The 16,276-nt window shown below is 39.4% G+C and overlaps 1 protein-coding gene across 1 annotated transcript in view; it reads left to right on the forward strand.

The window, feature by feature from the left end:
* The window catches only part of UTRN (utrophin), a 399,896-nt gene that overhangs the window by 302,537 nt on the left and 81,083 nt on the right, over positions 1 to 16,276 (forward strand). Inside the window, exons 55-56 of the mRNA XM_087817673.1 lie at positions 8,978 to 9,246; positions 14,122 to 14,268. Of these exons, the coding sequence (XP_087673799.1) occupies positions 8,978 to 9,246; positions 14,122 to 14,268 (416 nt within the window). The remainder of the gene's footprint in view (positions 1 to 8,977; positions 9,247 to 14,121; positions 14,269 to 16,276) is intronic.

Here is a 16,276-nt window from a genome sequence, read left to right on the forward strand (position 1 = left end):
CTCTAATAGTGTTCAGAAAATTGTACAGCCCGTGGTATAGGTAGGTGTAGGAAAGCTCTTCTACTTTGTTCAGCTTTTGCTTTTAAGATAAAAAAGTTTGCATTATTTTGTTCATAAATTTTCCCCTGGTCTTTGTGACACTTGGCAGTCAAGGCTTTACTGTAACTGTGACTATTGTTTTATTCCAGGCTGCCTGAACATTATTTCTTTTTAGCCTGGTGTAGCTGATTAGTTTACTTTGCTTCATTTCAATAATAGAATAATATTTCAGTGCGTTCATGCTTTTATAATTACGTGTAATGTGTATCTTGTGTATGTGTTTATTTACCCACAACTTCATATAGTTGCATATGGTTGTACCTGTGATTACTGGTTAATAACAATCATCTTTTCAGATAAAATAGTATATATGGGCTATTGTTTTTCCTCTTTTGTCTGTGACAGCTGGCTGTGTATATTTACTAGTAGTTAATATTTTAATTCAGGGTATACTATTTCAATCATTAAACGTTTAACTATTAAATGCTTAATTAATAAATGTTCATGATATTTTAGAAAGCCAATTATTAGAACTGTTTTTCTCCTATGTGAAATCTCATATATTTTACGGTATAACAAAGAAATAAATGACATTTTTAGTCTACTATGTCAGTCCATTCTATGCCAGTGTTAGCAAACTTGTGCAAATAAAATTTCAAGGTCATTAAGTGAGTAAAAATATGAAATTAACATATAGTTTAGTAGAAGTTGCTTTTGTACTGATTCTCACTATAACTTAAGGTTCCATGAAAAAGATGGCAGTAATTATTTCTTTGCATCTCATTAAATGAGACCAAGTTACACATAACCTAAGTATTTAGGCTAGTAAAACTAATGGGCATGTTTCCACACTGCATTTTTTTGTTTTACTAATAACAGCTTGATTAATGAGAACCCCATTCATTGTGAATGACAGACACCCTGCTTCTATAATCATGGCATGAGGGGAATGTATTAACCCCCGTAACCAAATTACAGTCAGGGCAAGGACACAGCTGGCCACAGCCGCAGAAATGCCACCGAGAGGCCTCTTCATGTTTTCCCTTCTGCCTCTCTCCCCAGGTTTTCATTTTCAGTACTTAGCTTTGCTTTCCTGTCACCATCTGCCTTACTCACACCCTCCTACCAGGGAGGGAGAGCCTTTGTTTACATCCAGCACATTCCAGGCCGGGCTCTCACCGACAGCCTGAGGAGCATGGAGCTGAGAGACCGGTGGGATTGGCAGGCCCCTTGTGTCAACATGATGTTAGATGGAGGAAGAATCAACACCCAGAAAGGAAGAGAAGAGAAATGTTTGTAAACATAGATGTTCACGAGCCAACATTGATCCAGTGCTGACACCTCGCCCACCGTGATTCCTTTAATTATCATGATAACTCTTTGAAATGGGAATACTCTTACCACCCATTTGACAGATGAAAGAACTGAGTTTTTGAGAGGTTTGGAAGATACTGTCACCCATGTGACAGAGTTGGAACACCAGCTCAGAGTTGTCACTAAACTTGCTGCTCTTCACCACCGTCTTATACTAATTTACCCCAATAATCATAAATGCTTCTAGACATTCCGTAGAAATAAGATTTTGTTTAGTCCAGTTGGCTGGAGCATCATCCCATACACCAGAAGGTTGTGGGTTTGATTCCTGGGCAGGGCACATGCCCAGGTTGCTATTCAATCCTTGGTTGGGGCTCATACGGGAGACAGGTGATCCATGTTTCTCTCTCACATCCATGTTTCTCTTTCTCCCTTCCTCTCTCTCTAAAATCAGCAAGAAAACATATCCTTGAGTGAGTATAAAAATAATAATAATAACTAAATGTTTATAACTCTTTGCTTTGCCCTTACTGTTGTTTTTCTTTACTGAAATATCAGGCTACTTAACAGAATGACATACCAGTTTACGGATTTCCTAGCACCGAAGAAGAAGGCGTTTAGGCAATATTAGACTTTGTCTTTTTAATTTTCACATGAGAACTTGGAATATTAATTGCTTTCAGGCCCATAGACCAAGACAATAATTTAATTAGCTCCTCAAGTCCAAATTAGATTAGTAAAGATGGAATGCGTGAAAAAGCACAGAAAAAAATATACTGTTGCTTTCTTTCCCAGTGTTCTTAACTACAGAGCAGCAATGTGTTCCTTCCCAATTTAAAGTTCTACAATGTATGGGTGGATGTAATAAATCGAGTCTTTAATATAATGAGCCAGCTCAGTAAGCCCATTGATTGGGTAAAAATTGCAAAACCTTTTTGGCCTGCTAATGAATACCTTAGTAATGAAATCCGATTTAAAGAAACAAATTCTTGATGAAAAATGGTATGATAACAAAGGTTGGTTTGATGGACACAGCATTTTAAATTAATTGTTCACATCTGTTGTGTTCTCTAATCACGGTTACAACCATCCATAAATCACATTTGTCTAATAAAAAAGATGGTAATAATCTACATGTATGTATTGTATTGTAATCAACATCTGGGATGTTATTTTCAGATTTAAACATAAACAATAGGAGGGTGCTAAACTCTTTTAATGCTGTGGTGAGCTTATTTTGTTGTTCCTCTTGGCATGTGGGCTCTTCTTGAGTGTATTAGAGGGTTTGCCAAATTCAGCTCCTTATCTGGGCAGTTCATAAATATGAGACATACTCAAGATCTTTTAGGACAATGGCCAAGCTAAGCTAAGCTAAGCTAAGCTAAGCTTGGGTAGAAAGCTTAGGACTTCTTTCGTAGCTCGCTCAGTCGTTAGCTGGCGTGTCGGTCGGGGAAGCAGCCGGGGGCGAGATGGGCAGTAGTGTAGCAAGAAAGGGAAGACTTTTAATCTAAGGCTCTTGCCCTTTGACTCTTGAAGGAGGAGGGACAGAATTTATTTTTTCAAGTCATTCATATTATGCAGAAATTTATTCATTTATTTAGCAAGTACTTACGGAATGCCTACCGTGGGCCGGGTGATATTCTAGATACATCCTGAGGATGGAGCAGCGGGCGAAACATATCCTTGCCGTCCTAGACTTTCCTCGCCAGCTTCCCCTCCTCCCTTTCGGTGTCACCCTCCCGCCCCCCGTGACCTGCCTCCTGCTGCCTTGCACAAATCCCTGGCTTGAATGACTTACCAAACTACCCTTAGTGTGAGGAAGTTTGAGGAATATTCAGTTACAGAAAATTGAAAGCTGGATCTCAGGTTGCTTAGCTGGGTTTGTTCCAGGGCCTCTCTGCTGTTCCTGCTCCTTCCCTTAAAGGTTAACCTTCCTAATAGTCTGTTCCTCCTGCTTTCTCAGCGCGGTGCTGGCTTTATTTACTTGGCCTACTTTACAGGAAGAGCATAACTTGCAAGTGTTTGCTCTCTCTCTCTCTGCCTTCATTAACTTCTGGTCAGAAATGCCATTTACCTCCCTGCGTAGCGTGATCTGCACTCTTTCCTCTCCCTCCCTCCTCCCACCCCCACATGGATACCTTGCAGTTTGGTATTGTGGAAAACATTGTTTTCTTTGGAGTTTTCTTTTTCCTAAATGCATCTGTTCATGTTCACTGCCCTCACCCCCCGCTTTGAGAAACCCCTTGGCAGCTGGATGGATGCATATCATCTTTATCATATCCCTGCTGAAAGATTTGGGCTGCACACGAGTAGGTTAATCTACTCGGGGTAGCCTCTTACTGTTGTCATCTTAACAATTTATTAGATGAATGCAATTAGAAGCATTAAAGTAATCAGCTAATGGTGCTTGCTGCTGGACTTGTACTCAGGTTCATAATGAATTGTTGTCGTTTGTCACCATACAGAATAGGCAATGGGCAGGGTCCTCTTAAACGCCGATCATTTCAAAGAAATTAAGTTGATCTTAATCATGTAATCAGAAGAAAATTTCAAAAGACGTTATTCCCCATTATTTTAATCAGAAGCATCTTTGGGTCATGAGGAAGGGGAAGGAAAGAAAGAGAGGAGCAGGGAGGGACGGAGGGGCTGAAGAAAGAGAGAGAGAGACAGCAAGGCGGGTCGGGGCTCTGGAGAAATGGGCATGTGTTGTTTTTGCCCTTGAATTCCTGTTGGCTGATTAACTTGGTTTGCTTACCTGAAAATCTCTACAGATGTCTAAATAAGCTTCCTACACTTAATAATATAACAATAGAAGGAATGAAAGAAATTAACTCTTTTGAGGCCCTACTGCTGCCAGGTATGGGCCAATAGCTTTATAGATATTAACTGAGGTTCAAAGAGATAAGGGATGTACCTTTGATTACATAACTCGTTAGTGTTGGAACTAGCATATAATCTCGCATCTTTTCTTGCTCCAAATTATCCAGGAGTGAAGAGGCTACTCTGAAGAATTTTTTTTACTGTATGTGTTTTTCTTAACATTTTTTCAATCTCTTGGTGAAATACAACAGTAAGAATATACACGCATGTAATAAAAAGCAAATAGTACAAACAAGACAGTCGAAATTACCACACTTGAAATACTTTTTAAAACCTTCTCTTTGACAGTAAAACATTTTTTATAAATGCTTTACATGGGTGTGAGGAGGAACAAAAAATAAGAAGGAAGATTTCCACTTAAATTATGAAGTTGAGCATCTTCAATAAAGACTAAAGCTAAAAATTCCATTCAGTTCAACTCAATGCAGTAATTATATGTTGAGGACAATCAGTCTCTAGACTGAGGCCTGCACAGCCAAGATGGATACAAATAAAAGACGAATGACATAAAGCTTTGCTACCTATCAAGTAAAAAGTCACAACAGAGATAGTAATTGCCAGTGCCACAATTGAGAAAGAAAGTACAATAAACATGGGACGTCTTTCTTAAAAACAACACAGGCTGATTGTAAGAGATTTCTATCATTATTTCATGGGAGAAACATATACTTTCATTTTTTTAATTAAAAAATTTTTACTTTGCATAAACACACAAGGGGAGATGTTTTTGTCCCCTCAACTGTTAAGATTTCTTAGGGCAGCTTTGCCTTTCTTATATAATTGAATTTTAGAGGTAAAAGTGTCCCTTGGTTTAAAATGCTTTCCCAGCGTGAGAAAATAGGGCTCCCACCTGACGCAGCTGGGAAGCGCGGGTCATAAAGCTTGCTTCCAGAAGGTCAGGGCCGGAGCAGGGCTGATGACAAGTCCCAGCCTCTGCTCCTGGCCCCGCTGGTTTCCCTGTGTCCCAGTGAGCCCTATTACTGTCCCCCGAGGTAAAGGAAAGCGTGGTGTAAGTGCCACCCGGCTGGTGGCGTAGTGGAAGAATAGACGGCTGGACCCGAGAGCCAGCGCCGGGGTTGGCGCCCTCTCTCCTCCCTTTCCTTTGCTCTGCCTTCTTCCTGAAAGGTGTCCTTCCTCGGAGAGCTCCGTAACACACTAAATAAGTTGCTGTTTTAAAATATATAAATATAAAATAAATGTAGTAATATTTACAATATAGTATGCCACGTACATAATATACATATAAGGATATAAATATAGAAATTAAATGTGATTCCACCCTCAATGTCTGGCCAGTTAAATGGAAGACCTGAAAGGAGGGGAATGGAAGAGTGACGAGTGAAACAAAGTGCTTCTCCCCCAAAACACACACACACACGCACACACACACGCACGCACGCACGCACGCGCGAGCTGAGCGTGGCAGGAAGAGTGCGCCTGTGAGAAGGGTCAGTACACCTCTTCGGCTTTCCCCTGCGCCTGCTGCGCCTGGGGTTGGCCCCTATGCTGCCTTTTCAAATGCAAATGGGCCTTTGCTCTCGGGCCTTGTTTCCCTGGCGCTGCCCCCAGTGGGAGGACACAGCTCAGGAGCCGAGAGAGTCTGTCGAGTGTCAGCAGCAGGCACCAGAGTGGTCAGTCTATAAGCTCTGACCCAGTAACACGTTACATTCACTTGCAGGGCTTTGGCAATATGTCTGTGGGGACACTCACTCGTGACCAAGTCAGGGTCTTCTAGTATTTTGGGGTAGGGGGGCAGCCTTTGAAAACAAACACGCGAACTCACAGGTGGGTTCTAACCCGTCAGCAGCATTCAGACCCACGGGGCCTGAGGGTTCTCCGGTCCTGCGGGAGGGTTCTTGGAATTTCCCACAAAATAGCTCTTCACATTTGAAACAAATTCTTGTTCTTTGATTTCTGAAAACGAGGGGATTTTTAAATGTAATCATTTCTTTTTATTTTCGTCTTTTCTGCTATTTCGCTGCTTTGGTTTGTTTTATTTTCTTACTCTGGATTGCCATCAGTTGGTGCTTCACATGCAGCTTCTCGTTACCTGTTTCACAGATGTTCTGGAAAGCTTTTGCTTGGTTAGATACCACGCTCTGTTCTTGGTTTAAAGTCTTCATTAAACTGAGATTGTTTCCCTGACCGGTGTGGCTGAGGTGGTCGGAGCATCGTCTAGTTCACCAGAAGGTGACGGGTTCCATTCCCAATCAGGGCACAAACCTAGGTTGAGGGTTCAGTCCCCATTTGGGGCGAGTGCAGTAGGCAACTGATTGATTTCTCTCTCTCTCTCTCTGTCTCTCTCTCTCTCAAGTCAATAAAAATAATAATAATAATGAACTGAGTTTGTTGCTGCAGTAGGAGGCACTTTTATTCTGACTTTGTTATTAGTTAATATGTTTCCTTTCTGGCAGACAGATGGTGAAATAGAGCTTTTCTGTTTTTTCTGAGTAGCTGCTTGAGTAGGGAGTCTATAATGTATACTACAAACGGACTGCTCCATCAAAAGATTTTACATTAAGAGAAGACAAAAAGTCACAGCCAGTGTCAGGTCTTTTGTCATAGGAGAAAGAAGCTGCGTCAGGTAATTCAGTGACTGACTCAGACACAGTTTTTATTTTATCCAAGGAAAATGATCATAATTAGATTGTCTTTTCTGAAATTGGTACTGTATTGTCTTTTTATAAAAGTGAATCATTAGCAATGAAATTTTATCTTTGAAAAAGCCCAAGTGACTTATTAACGAACACAGGTGTTGCCATTATAGAAATGGCCAACTCCCTTTCTCATCAGGCCATTTATGAATGATTATTTCATCTCACAAATAGTTTTATATTTATATAAAAATAAATTGTGTATAATACAAATATTATATGCTTACCATTTTCTCAGTATCTTGAAGGTGTAAAGATTTCAATAAGGTTTGCCTAATGACATCATGTCTCTTCCAAAGTTTTTTCTCAGGAACCTTGAAATCCTGATGTGTTGCTGGCTCTCTAATTCACTTACTTTTCCATATTTACATGTGCCAGTATATTTAGTCTACCTATCATAACATATTCTCTTCTTATGATCAATCTAGTTGCCAAGGGATTTTTTAAGTCTCTCTCTACAGCCTCATAGCACTTAAGCAGTAGAACTCAAAGTCCTGTGGTTACTAAATTCTTGAGTCTCTTTGGTTCCCTGAGATTTACTCTAGCTGCTTTTAAGTCTAAGTATTGATATGTAGAATATTTGGAAATTTAGATAGATAAAAACATGTGTTCTGTCCCCTTTAACTTGACTTCTAAATAATATTTAAATAAAGATAGGCAGACAAATTTATGTTGAATATGAAAGTTGTAGTAAAGAAGAGTTTGCTGAATTTATCTTACCAGGAAGTTTGATGAACTTCAGTTCATTATATAGTGATCTGAAATATTTTGAGGTGAAGAGGAAGTTGTTAATGTGACTGATACTAAAAGATGGGATATTATCACAAAGAACAATGTGCATGTCTATCAGATTAATTTACATTTCACCTTGATTGTATGTTTCTAACCTGTCTCTCGGTTTCGAATGGACGAGCAGGAAAACCATCGAACCAGCTGGATAGGAAAGGAGGCATCCTCGGGTGCCGAGCGCAGTGAGGCCCAGGAGGGCTCAGCTGGTGGTCTCTCTAACCTGCTCTAAGAGGGTCTGCTCTGTGTCCATCACATTCCTCTATGTTTCTGACCCTGGGCTTTGAACTTAACTTTCATTTCTGTCGATATCTTTTCCTTGCCTTCTAGACTCTTACTCTGCCTTCCTGCCCCTGTCCTATGGCTGGTCTTGACATACCTGCCCTTTCCTGTCTGAAAATCTAACTTTACTTGAGACATTCTGGAAGCCCACTTGTCTATTAAGTATTTAGGATGGTCCTTGAAATCTTGCTCTTTCTCTTGAAATGTTTGTTATGTGCCACACTCATTCTGGATTACAGAAAACACCCTGCATTAACAATGAACTGCCAAGCAAACTCAGCTAAGATAATTTACTGGTCTTCAGTTCCCTGTTTTCTTTTTTTTCTTTTTGAGGAACATGATACATTAATCTTATTTTTGCAGAGTTTATTCCTCATAACTTAAAGCTATTTCTCTCCTAATTATACTCCCCATTTCTCTTGAGGGCAATGGAATGAAAAACTGTCTCTGGATTTTACATAACTAAATTTATGTAAAAGAAAAAATGTTAATGTTTTTACTTATCTTGTGACATTTCAAGGTTTGCAAATATATTAAAATTCAAAAGTCACCCAAACCACTGGGCCACTTATTACTCTGTAACTGTTTTCTTCTTTTGAGAAGTAGCAGGGCATTAGTGGAAGAAGGATAGAGAAACTTTTCTTCCCCTGTTTAGTGTAGTTCTGTCTCCATGTACCCTGGTAACGTCTTCTCAAAAGGTGGTCTTCACACTTGGCTGTCAAGTTGAGCCCAGCCGGCATGGCTCAGTGGTTGAGAGTTGACCCATGAACTAGAAGATCACAGTTTGATTCCCTGTCAGGGCACATGCCTGGGCTTCGGGTTCGATCCCCAGTAGGGGGCGTGCAAGGGGCAGCTGCTTCGGGTTCGATCCCCAGTAGGGGGCGTGCAAGAGGCAGCTGATCAATGACTCATCATTGATATTTCTCTATCTCCCTCCCTCTCTTTCTCTCTCTGAAGTCAATTAAAACAAACATATATGTAAAATATTGATCAGCCTTATGAAATTCTTTTTTTTATCACAGAATTGACTCCCGAGGAGAGAGCCCAAAAGATTGCCAAAGCCATGCGCAAACAGTCTTCAGAAGTTAAAGAGAAGTGGGAAAGTCTAAATGCTGTTACTAGTAACTGGCAGAAGCAAGTGGACAAGGCGTTGGAGAAGCTCAGAGACCTGCAGGGAGCCATGGATGACCTGGATGCTGACATGAAGGAGGCGGAGGCCGTGAGGAATGGCTGGAAGCCCGTGGGCGACTTACTCATCGACTCCCTGCAGGACCACATTGAAAAAACCATGGTCAGCATCACCCAGATAAAGGAGTTTCAGAAATGTTTTATTATTAAATACAGCACAAGGAAAGAGAGCCAAATATATAACTTGTCATAAGGGATATAAGGAATTGTTAAAAGGTCAATGCCATTACAGCCCATGCCAAAATCACGATATAGAAGATTTCCAGTAGCAACATGTGTTTTCCTGTGCCCTTCACTATCAGAATCCCTCCCCCAAATAACAACTCTGACTTTTACAATAATTTACTTTCATTTATATATTTTTCACTTAACTTTGCATTCCTAAACACTTACTTGGTTTTTAAGAAATATTTTAAAGTCCCTTTTAATCTCCAATATTCCTTTCCTTTTTTTGTGTGCAATGCATTTGTTAAGACAGTTGATTGTTTGTTTTGTAGTGTTTCTCACAGCTTGGATTTTGCAGAATGTCATCCACATGGTGTAGTCTGGCAGATTCCTGTCTACTTTGTATTTCCTGTAAATTGGTAGTTTAAGTTTTAATCAAACGTATACTGTTTTACTGGGAATTCTTATCTATACATTTTTTCTCATTGTATATACACAATAGGTATACTATATATTGTGTATATTATATAGTATAAATATACTATAAATAGTATAAATATACTATGTAATATACTCAAATATGGATTTGATTATATTAATGATTAGTTTAGCTGTAAATTCTTTTTGTAGTCAGGAATTGCCCACAGTTAAGGATGTTAGACTTATCTTCTGGACTCCCTCTGGCTCTAGTATTCTAAAACATCCAGGAAAGAAGTTAATGAGATTTGGACAATAAGAGATACAAATAACTGATTTCGAGTATCCTGCAGTCTGTAATAGCGTAGTAAGCTGTATACCAGGTAGTTAGAAATCAAATCAAAGAATAAACCAGTGAAAAACCGGAAGGTGTTAGACTGACAGTGTCCTATCATGACTGGGACGTTTATTGCAAAAGACATCCCTCTTTTGTGCATAGACATGGGGCAGTGCTTTCCTTTGTTCGTATGCATGTGGCTCAACAGGGAGGGAAGAATGGTCCAGGTAATCAAATGCATGCTTAGGTAAATTACTTGTGTGTGTATGTGTGTGTGTGTATACGAATAACATAGTAGCATTTATTGAGGCCTACTGTGTGCTAAGAACTGTTCTTCACAGTTTGCATGCGTATCTCTTTTAATCCTCACACTAACAGCAAGATAGGTGTTATTACGATGCCCACTTATCAATGATATTGCTCAAGCCTGCACGGCTAGCGAGTGGTAGAGTTTTCGTGATTTCTTTGTTGCTCTTCTCTCTCATTGTCGAGACCTCATTCACAATAATGTAATTAAGCACAATTTTGATCATCTATTTCAATTCAGAGTTTTAAAAGTTATGGATTAAATTTTAAACTTAAACATATCATTGAAAGAGTATTGGTGCCTGACATCTTATGTTTTAAATAAACATAAGTTTCCAGCAACCCTAAGAATTAAGTAGGCTTATAACTCTAGTCTCCTAAAAACCATTAGCCTGGGGGGATCTGAGTTTCAAATAATCAACGGAAAATAAAGCTTCTTTGGAAGTTGCCTACTTCTTGGACTTTCAAAGATGGTTTTAAACACTGAAGATCTTCAAGTTAGTGGTTTACAAAAGTATGTTCTTTTGAACTGCGATGCCTCTTGCTTAGAGCCAGAATGTATCCATTTGAATTTGAAAGTGTAAGTTTTTAATATAGGATGATTAGTGTTGGATGAAAATAAAAACTTGTACAGGTTATTAAAGGCCTAACTGTTTTGGAGCTGTTAACCCCATTTGATTAACGAAAGTAGCCATCGCTATATGCAAATCCTTTTGTTCAAATCTCTGCTTACTTGGAAAGCTAGGAAAGTTACAATTAATATTTAAGAGAGAGGAATAAACTGTGGATTAAAATACTTTAACATCTTATTAGAAAAGCCCAAATCTAATTAAGTCAAATAAAATGGATTCACAATCTGGGGTGTTTTACGTGTGTTCTGACATACACCCCCAATCCCATCGAAGCTATAGGCAGGTGAAAATAAGTACTGATTATTGCTAACTATTATTAAATATGCCAAAGCAAGTGGGAAACTAAATCTTTGGGGTAATCAAATAATTTTAACTTTCTAAAATTATCTTGTCATTCTCATTTGCATAATGCACACCTCTTGACAGGAGACCAGTCTGGGATTCACATCTGCCAACAGGCTGCCAGGCAGTGCCTTTAATACTAGCAGATGTTTCTGTTTTTCCAGCAAGAAGACCACATAGATTTTTATTCTGCTATAGGAAAGCACAGCCAGAACGTGATAAATTGCTTCTTTATAATGGAACACATGGCAGATCTGAGGTCATTTTAAAACTTGCTTTATTTCAAGCTCCTTCATTCGGAAGTGCCTACAAACCAAAATACAAGCTTCCTTAAGAGATTTCTTGTTCCCATAAAACACTGACCACCGCAACCAAAACAAAACCTACAGACCTTGTTTGTCACAGGTCTTTTCATGTTCTTACCTGTGGCTTGTAAGAGAAAAATTTTTATAGAGGAAAAATGAAAAATCCTTTATTCTAGAAGATTTAAAAATTGTTATAATCTAATTAAAATTTAAAAATCATCTTTTGAAGGAAAACTGGTCATTTAAAATTTTATAAATTTGAGAATATTTTCTAGCATTTCATTTTTAATCTTCAATATCTATAGTTTGGTATTTTACAAAGATATTGATTTTAAAAGCTGATTAAAATTCTTGAGTCCTCCAAGGTGCTCGAGGAGAGAATATTAATGTATAAAAAGTATTAAAACCATCACTGAAGAAAGCTTGAAGGGTTTGAGTTCTCTACAGTTATTCTCAAACTGAATCTGAGGGACACCAGGTCTCTTCAAAGTCCAGGCTGCAAAATTCTCTTTCCCACCCGCTTCTCTCTGTCCCATGCTTCTGCTTTGATGATTCGTCCCTCAGGCCTGTGTTGTTAGTGAAATGCCTTTGTTATCATATAACTGCTTTTCTAGCTGGGCTGTATTTGTGCGTCTGTTGTCGTGTGCACTTTCCGACGTCAGCCATGGAGAGAACTGTCGCAACTCTCCCTTCTGACTCTCCGCCTTGAGCTTCTGTGTGTGGCTTTTGGGCATGTTTAAGAATTTTGAAACACTAAAGCTTATTCTCTGATTTACCTAGAATTAATTTCTTTTTAAAAAGAGTTATGTTCTTAATATTATTTTGATGTTTATCAGTCATAATGATTATTTTTAGCCTGTATATGTTATATAAGGCAGTTATATAGGTTAACTAGAAAAATGTTGGAGGAGAGAAGGAAGGAGTTAAGTGGTTAAAGGGGCTCTCTTTTTATACTCCTAAGACAGAAGCCAAATTAATACTTGTAGTGTTTTAATAAAATGTTATAGTACCCAAAGCACTTTAATATATGTCGCTTCATTAAACTTGGAGTGGCGAAGGAGGAGAAGAGAGGGGGCTCACAGGCGAATGCCTAGGGTCTTAAGGGGGGGGATTGTAGCAACGATAAAACCTGAGGGCTGATGCTAGTAGGATGTTCACAGCACCTCTAATCTTGGGCTGTACCAAAAGATAAAAATAAACAGTTCTGTTTTAGAACCCAATTCTGTTCCCAATTCCATATTGGCTTAATCTTGCCTCAAATATAATTTTTGTGGGCCTTCGTCAAAAGAAAGGAATTCTGCTCTTCCTGTATTGCAAACTGTGCTGAATACTGCCAGGTGTCTGTCTCAAGAAGCGTCCATTCTGCGTGGGGGACATCAAGAATATGAATGCTTATAATGCCATGTACTGAAAGCTCAAAGAAGGAATTATATTTAAAACACATAATAACTGAATGGTACAGCACCAGGCAACCAGAGTGGCCTCCAGCATAAAACCCAGCTTGTGTGTCTGACGTATGCCAACCGAATGTCTTGGCGGAGATAATGCTGGGGAACCCATGGCAGGGGCCTCAGGGAAATCTTTTCTGAAATGGGGCACGTGGGTGGGCACCTGAGTTGAGTCTTAAAGGATCTAGGCAGGGATGTTGGAAAAAGAGAACATGAACATAGAGGCCGGTAAAATTATGTGCAGAATGTAGAAAATGTAATGTTTTCCTTGTTCTGTTTGCTGTCACAGGACAGGACTGTCATTGGCCCCAAGAATGTGTGTTTGTGTGTGTGTTTGTGTATGTGTTTTTCCTCCCCCTCTTCACATACACTGCCCATCCCAACCCATACCGGGTCTGCACTGTGCCAGGGGTGGCATTTGTCAGTTCTGAGCTTCACTTACCTCTTTTCCTCTAGGCTCTACTCCTCCTGCCCCACCTCTAACCACAGTGGTCACAGATGCTTTCGAAAGGGACACCTTACCTCTCCAGGAATATAGGCGCGGGTATTGTGGCTAGGGAAGATGTTTTTACTGGCCATTTTGAAACTTAATTTTAAGTGGAAACTTGCAGAAATCGAGTCGTTGCATCAGGTGAAAAAATATTCAGGCAGCCATATGAAGAAAGAAAATGGGACAGAAATTTAAAGATAGAATCAAGACTAGAAATTAGCCCAGTGGCAAACATTTTCCAGACTGAGTTGCGTATCATGAAAACCTGGAAGGAAACACAGCCGCTTACATGCGTTTGCATCACTGTAACTTCTCTCTTCACGCTCCACGTTAGCTTGTCTGCGATACGAAGGGAGACCCTCCAGCTGGTGGCCTTGGTCGCTGAAACCCGGGCTCAGTCCGGCCCGCCGTTGTTGACTGAGCAACTGTGGTTGGCCTCTCAGCTGATCTTGTCATGTTTTTGAAGCAAAGTTCAAAATGCTACTTTGGTTATATTCTTTTCTGATGACATTATTATGACTGTCTTTTTCTTCCAGGCATTTAGAGAAGAAATTGCGCCGATCAACTTAAAAGTTAAAACCGTGAATGATTTATCGAGCCAGCTGTCTCCGCTTGACCTGCACCCATCCCTGAAGATGTCTCGCCAGCTAGATGACCTCAATATGCGCTGGAAGCTTTTGCAGGTATCAGCTTGGACCTCTTCTGAGTCCAGGGTTAGACCTTGGTGGGCCTTTAACCCATCCTCACTCTTCTACCACCCACCATCATTTTTTCTTTTATTGGTTGTGTTTGGTCACGGATTCAGAGCGTGTGACGTCAGTCGTCTTTCAGTATCTTGAACCCAAAGGCCTCATTTATTTATGAGTGTACGTTTTAATGTAATTGTTGATGTACTGCTCGTATGGTATTTGTAGAAAGTTGCGAAAAGTCAAATAAATCACAGTAATTGAAACGTATGGTAGGTCACAGAAACATTTCCCCCATAATGGCTTACAAAGGAGTCATTTTTCTTACTTTAATCGTGCATTTTTTATTTCTTTTGAAACGTTAAAGTCTCCACCTTTCTTATTCCAACTGCTTGCTCTTTAGGTGTCTTGCTCAGTTTTTCCAGCCGACACACTGATATTATTGTGGTGTTTGCCTTTAGCTCTGAGATCTTAGCTGATGTAATGCAGTTATTTTAACGACTCTAGATCTTACTTGCTTGTCCCAGATTTAATAGAGCCCAACCAGGAAGGACCCTCTGAGTGTTACTGGGTATCAGCATTTTCAAGCTGCTGCTCATGCTAATCAATAATTTTTGGCTCATCTTTGTGGAGCTTTGTCACATTCAATGGCCAGTTCCCAAGAGTCATAATAACATTTCTTTTCCCCAGAAAACTAGCAGGATAATTTGAGTGGGAGATTGAAAAAAAAATAATTCTTACTAATTTCTCTATATTCTGGGCCTAAAATGTGATATTTAATAAGATAAATATGTAATTTCAAGGTGGCACACAGAAACCTTTTAAGGTATAATAGGTTTCCTGAATGAATTCAAACATTGAAACACACAATGGGTTTCTGTTTTCTTCATGAAATTGAAGTGGTACAAAGTGAGTTGTATAGCATTAGACAGTCTTTTCTGTCGTTGAAAGAGTATTAGTAATCTGAGATTTGTAAGGCAGGAGATGTTAAACTCAAACTTGCTTTTCTGGTGACTGGAGACGGAAATGTTTGACCTCTACCCCTTTCTCTTCTGCTTTAATTCTCTAATTCATCCTTTTTATGTAGGCATCCCTGTGGTCCGTCTTGCTTTCCTTCCCATTCTGCGTCTGTTGCCACCATCTGCAAAGCTGAGGAGTCAGGGAGTCTGTTCTGCCCAAAGGACGATATGTGTCCTGCCTCCCTTGTCTCTGAGCCTGGTGACCGCTAGGGCTCAGATGTTAGTTGTTGTCTGAATGAGAGGGGGAAATCTGTGCTGCCAGGCGACAGTGTTCAATTTCAGAAGTAGCAGCTTGTTTTCTCCTCCCGAATGTAAAGTGTGACATATTGAATGCCTTTTGGCCTTACCAAAAAAACAAACTTGCTAATGCAACTTAAATAGCCAACCAGGAGGAACTCAAGCTGCCCAGTGAGCCAGAGATATACACGTTTCATTTAAAGGCGGCTGAAAATAAGATCGGCAGTCTAAGTGGAACAGCTTACTAGCACTACAGAGGCAAAGACCGGGAAAAAGACAGGGAAATGTCAGTAGGCTGTGTGCAATCGTTATTGACTGGCAGTAGTTTCTAGGTGCACCAACTCTTTGCATTTTCATAATGTAGAGAGTTAACCATATAATGTGTGCAAACAAATATATAGAATATATTAATCTACTGGTATATTAATACCCCCAAATCAAGATAATTGGACACAAACTTGGAGGAAAAGAACATATTCCATACTAATCTGTCTTCCTTATATCATCTATCTATCATCTATCTATCTATCTATCTATCTATCTATCTATCTATCTATCTATCTATCTATCATCTATCTATCTCTATCATCATCTATCTACCATCTATCTATCATCTATCTATATCTATCATCTATCTATCTATCTATCTATCTATCTATCTATCTATCTATCATCATCTATTTATCTATCTATCATCTATCTATCTATCTATCTATCTATCTATCTATCTATCTATCTATCTATCATCT

Source organism: Miniopterus natalensis, chromosome 5 (genome assembly GCF_054644295.1).
Source record: "Miniopterus natalensis isolate mMinNat1 chromosome 5, mMinNat1.hap1, whole genome shotgun sequence".
Taxonomy (NCBI): Eukaryota; Metazoa; Chordata; class Mammalia; order Chiroptera; family Miniopteridae; genus Miniopterus; species Miniopterus natalensis.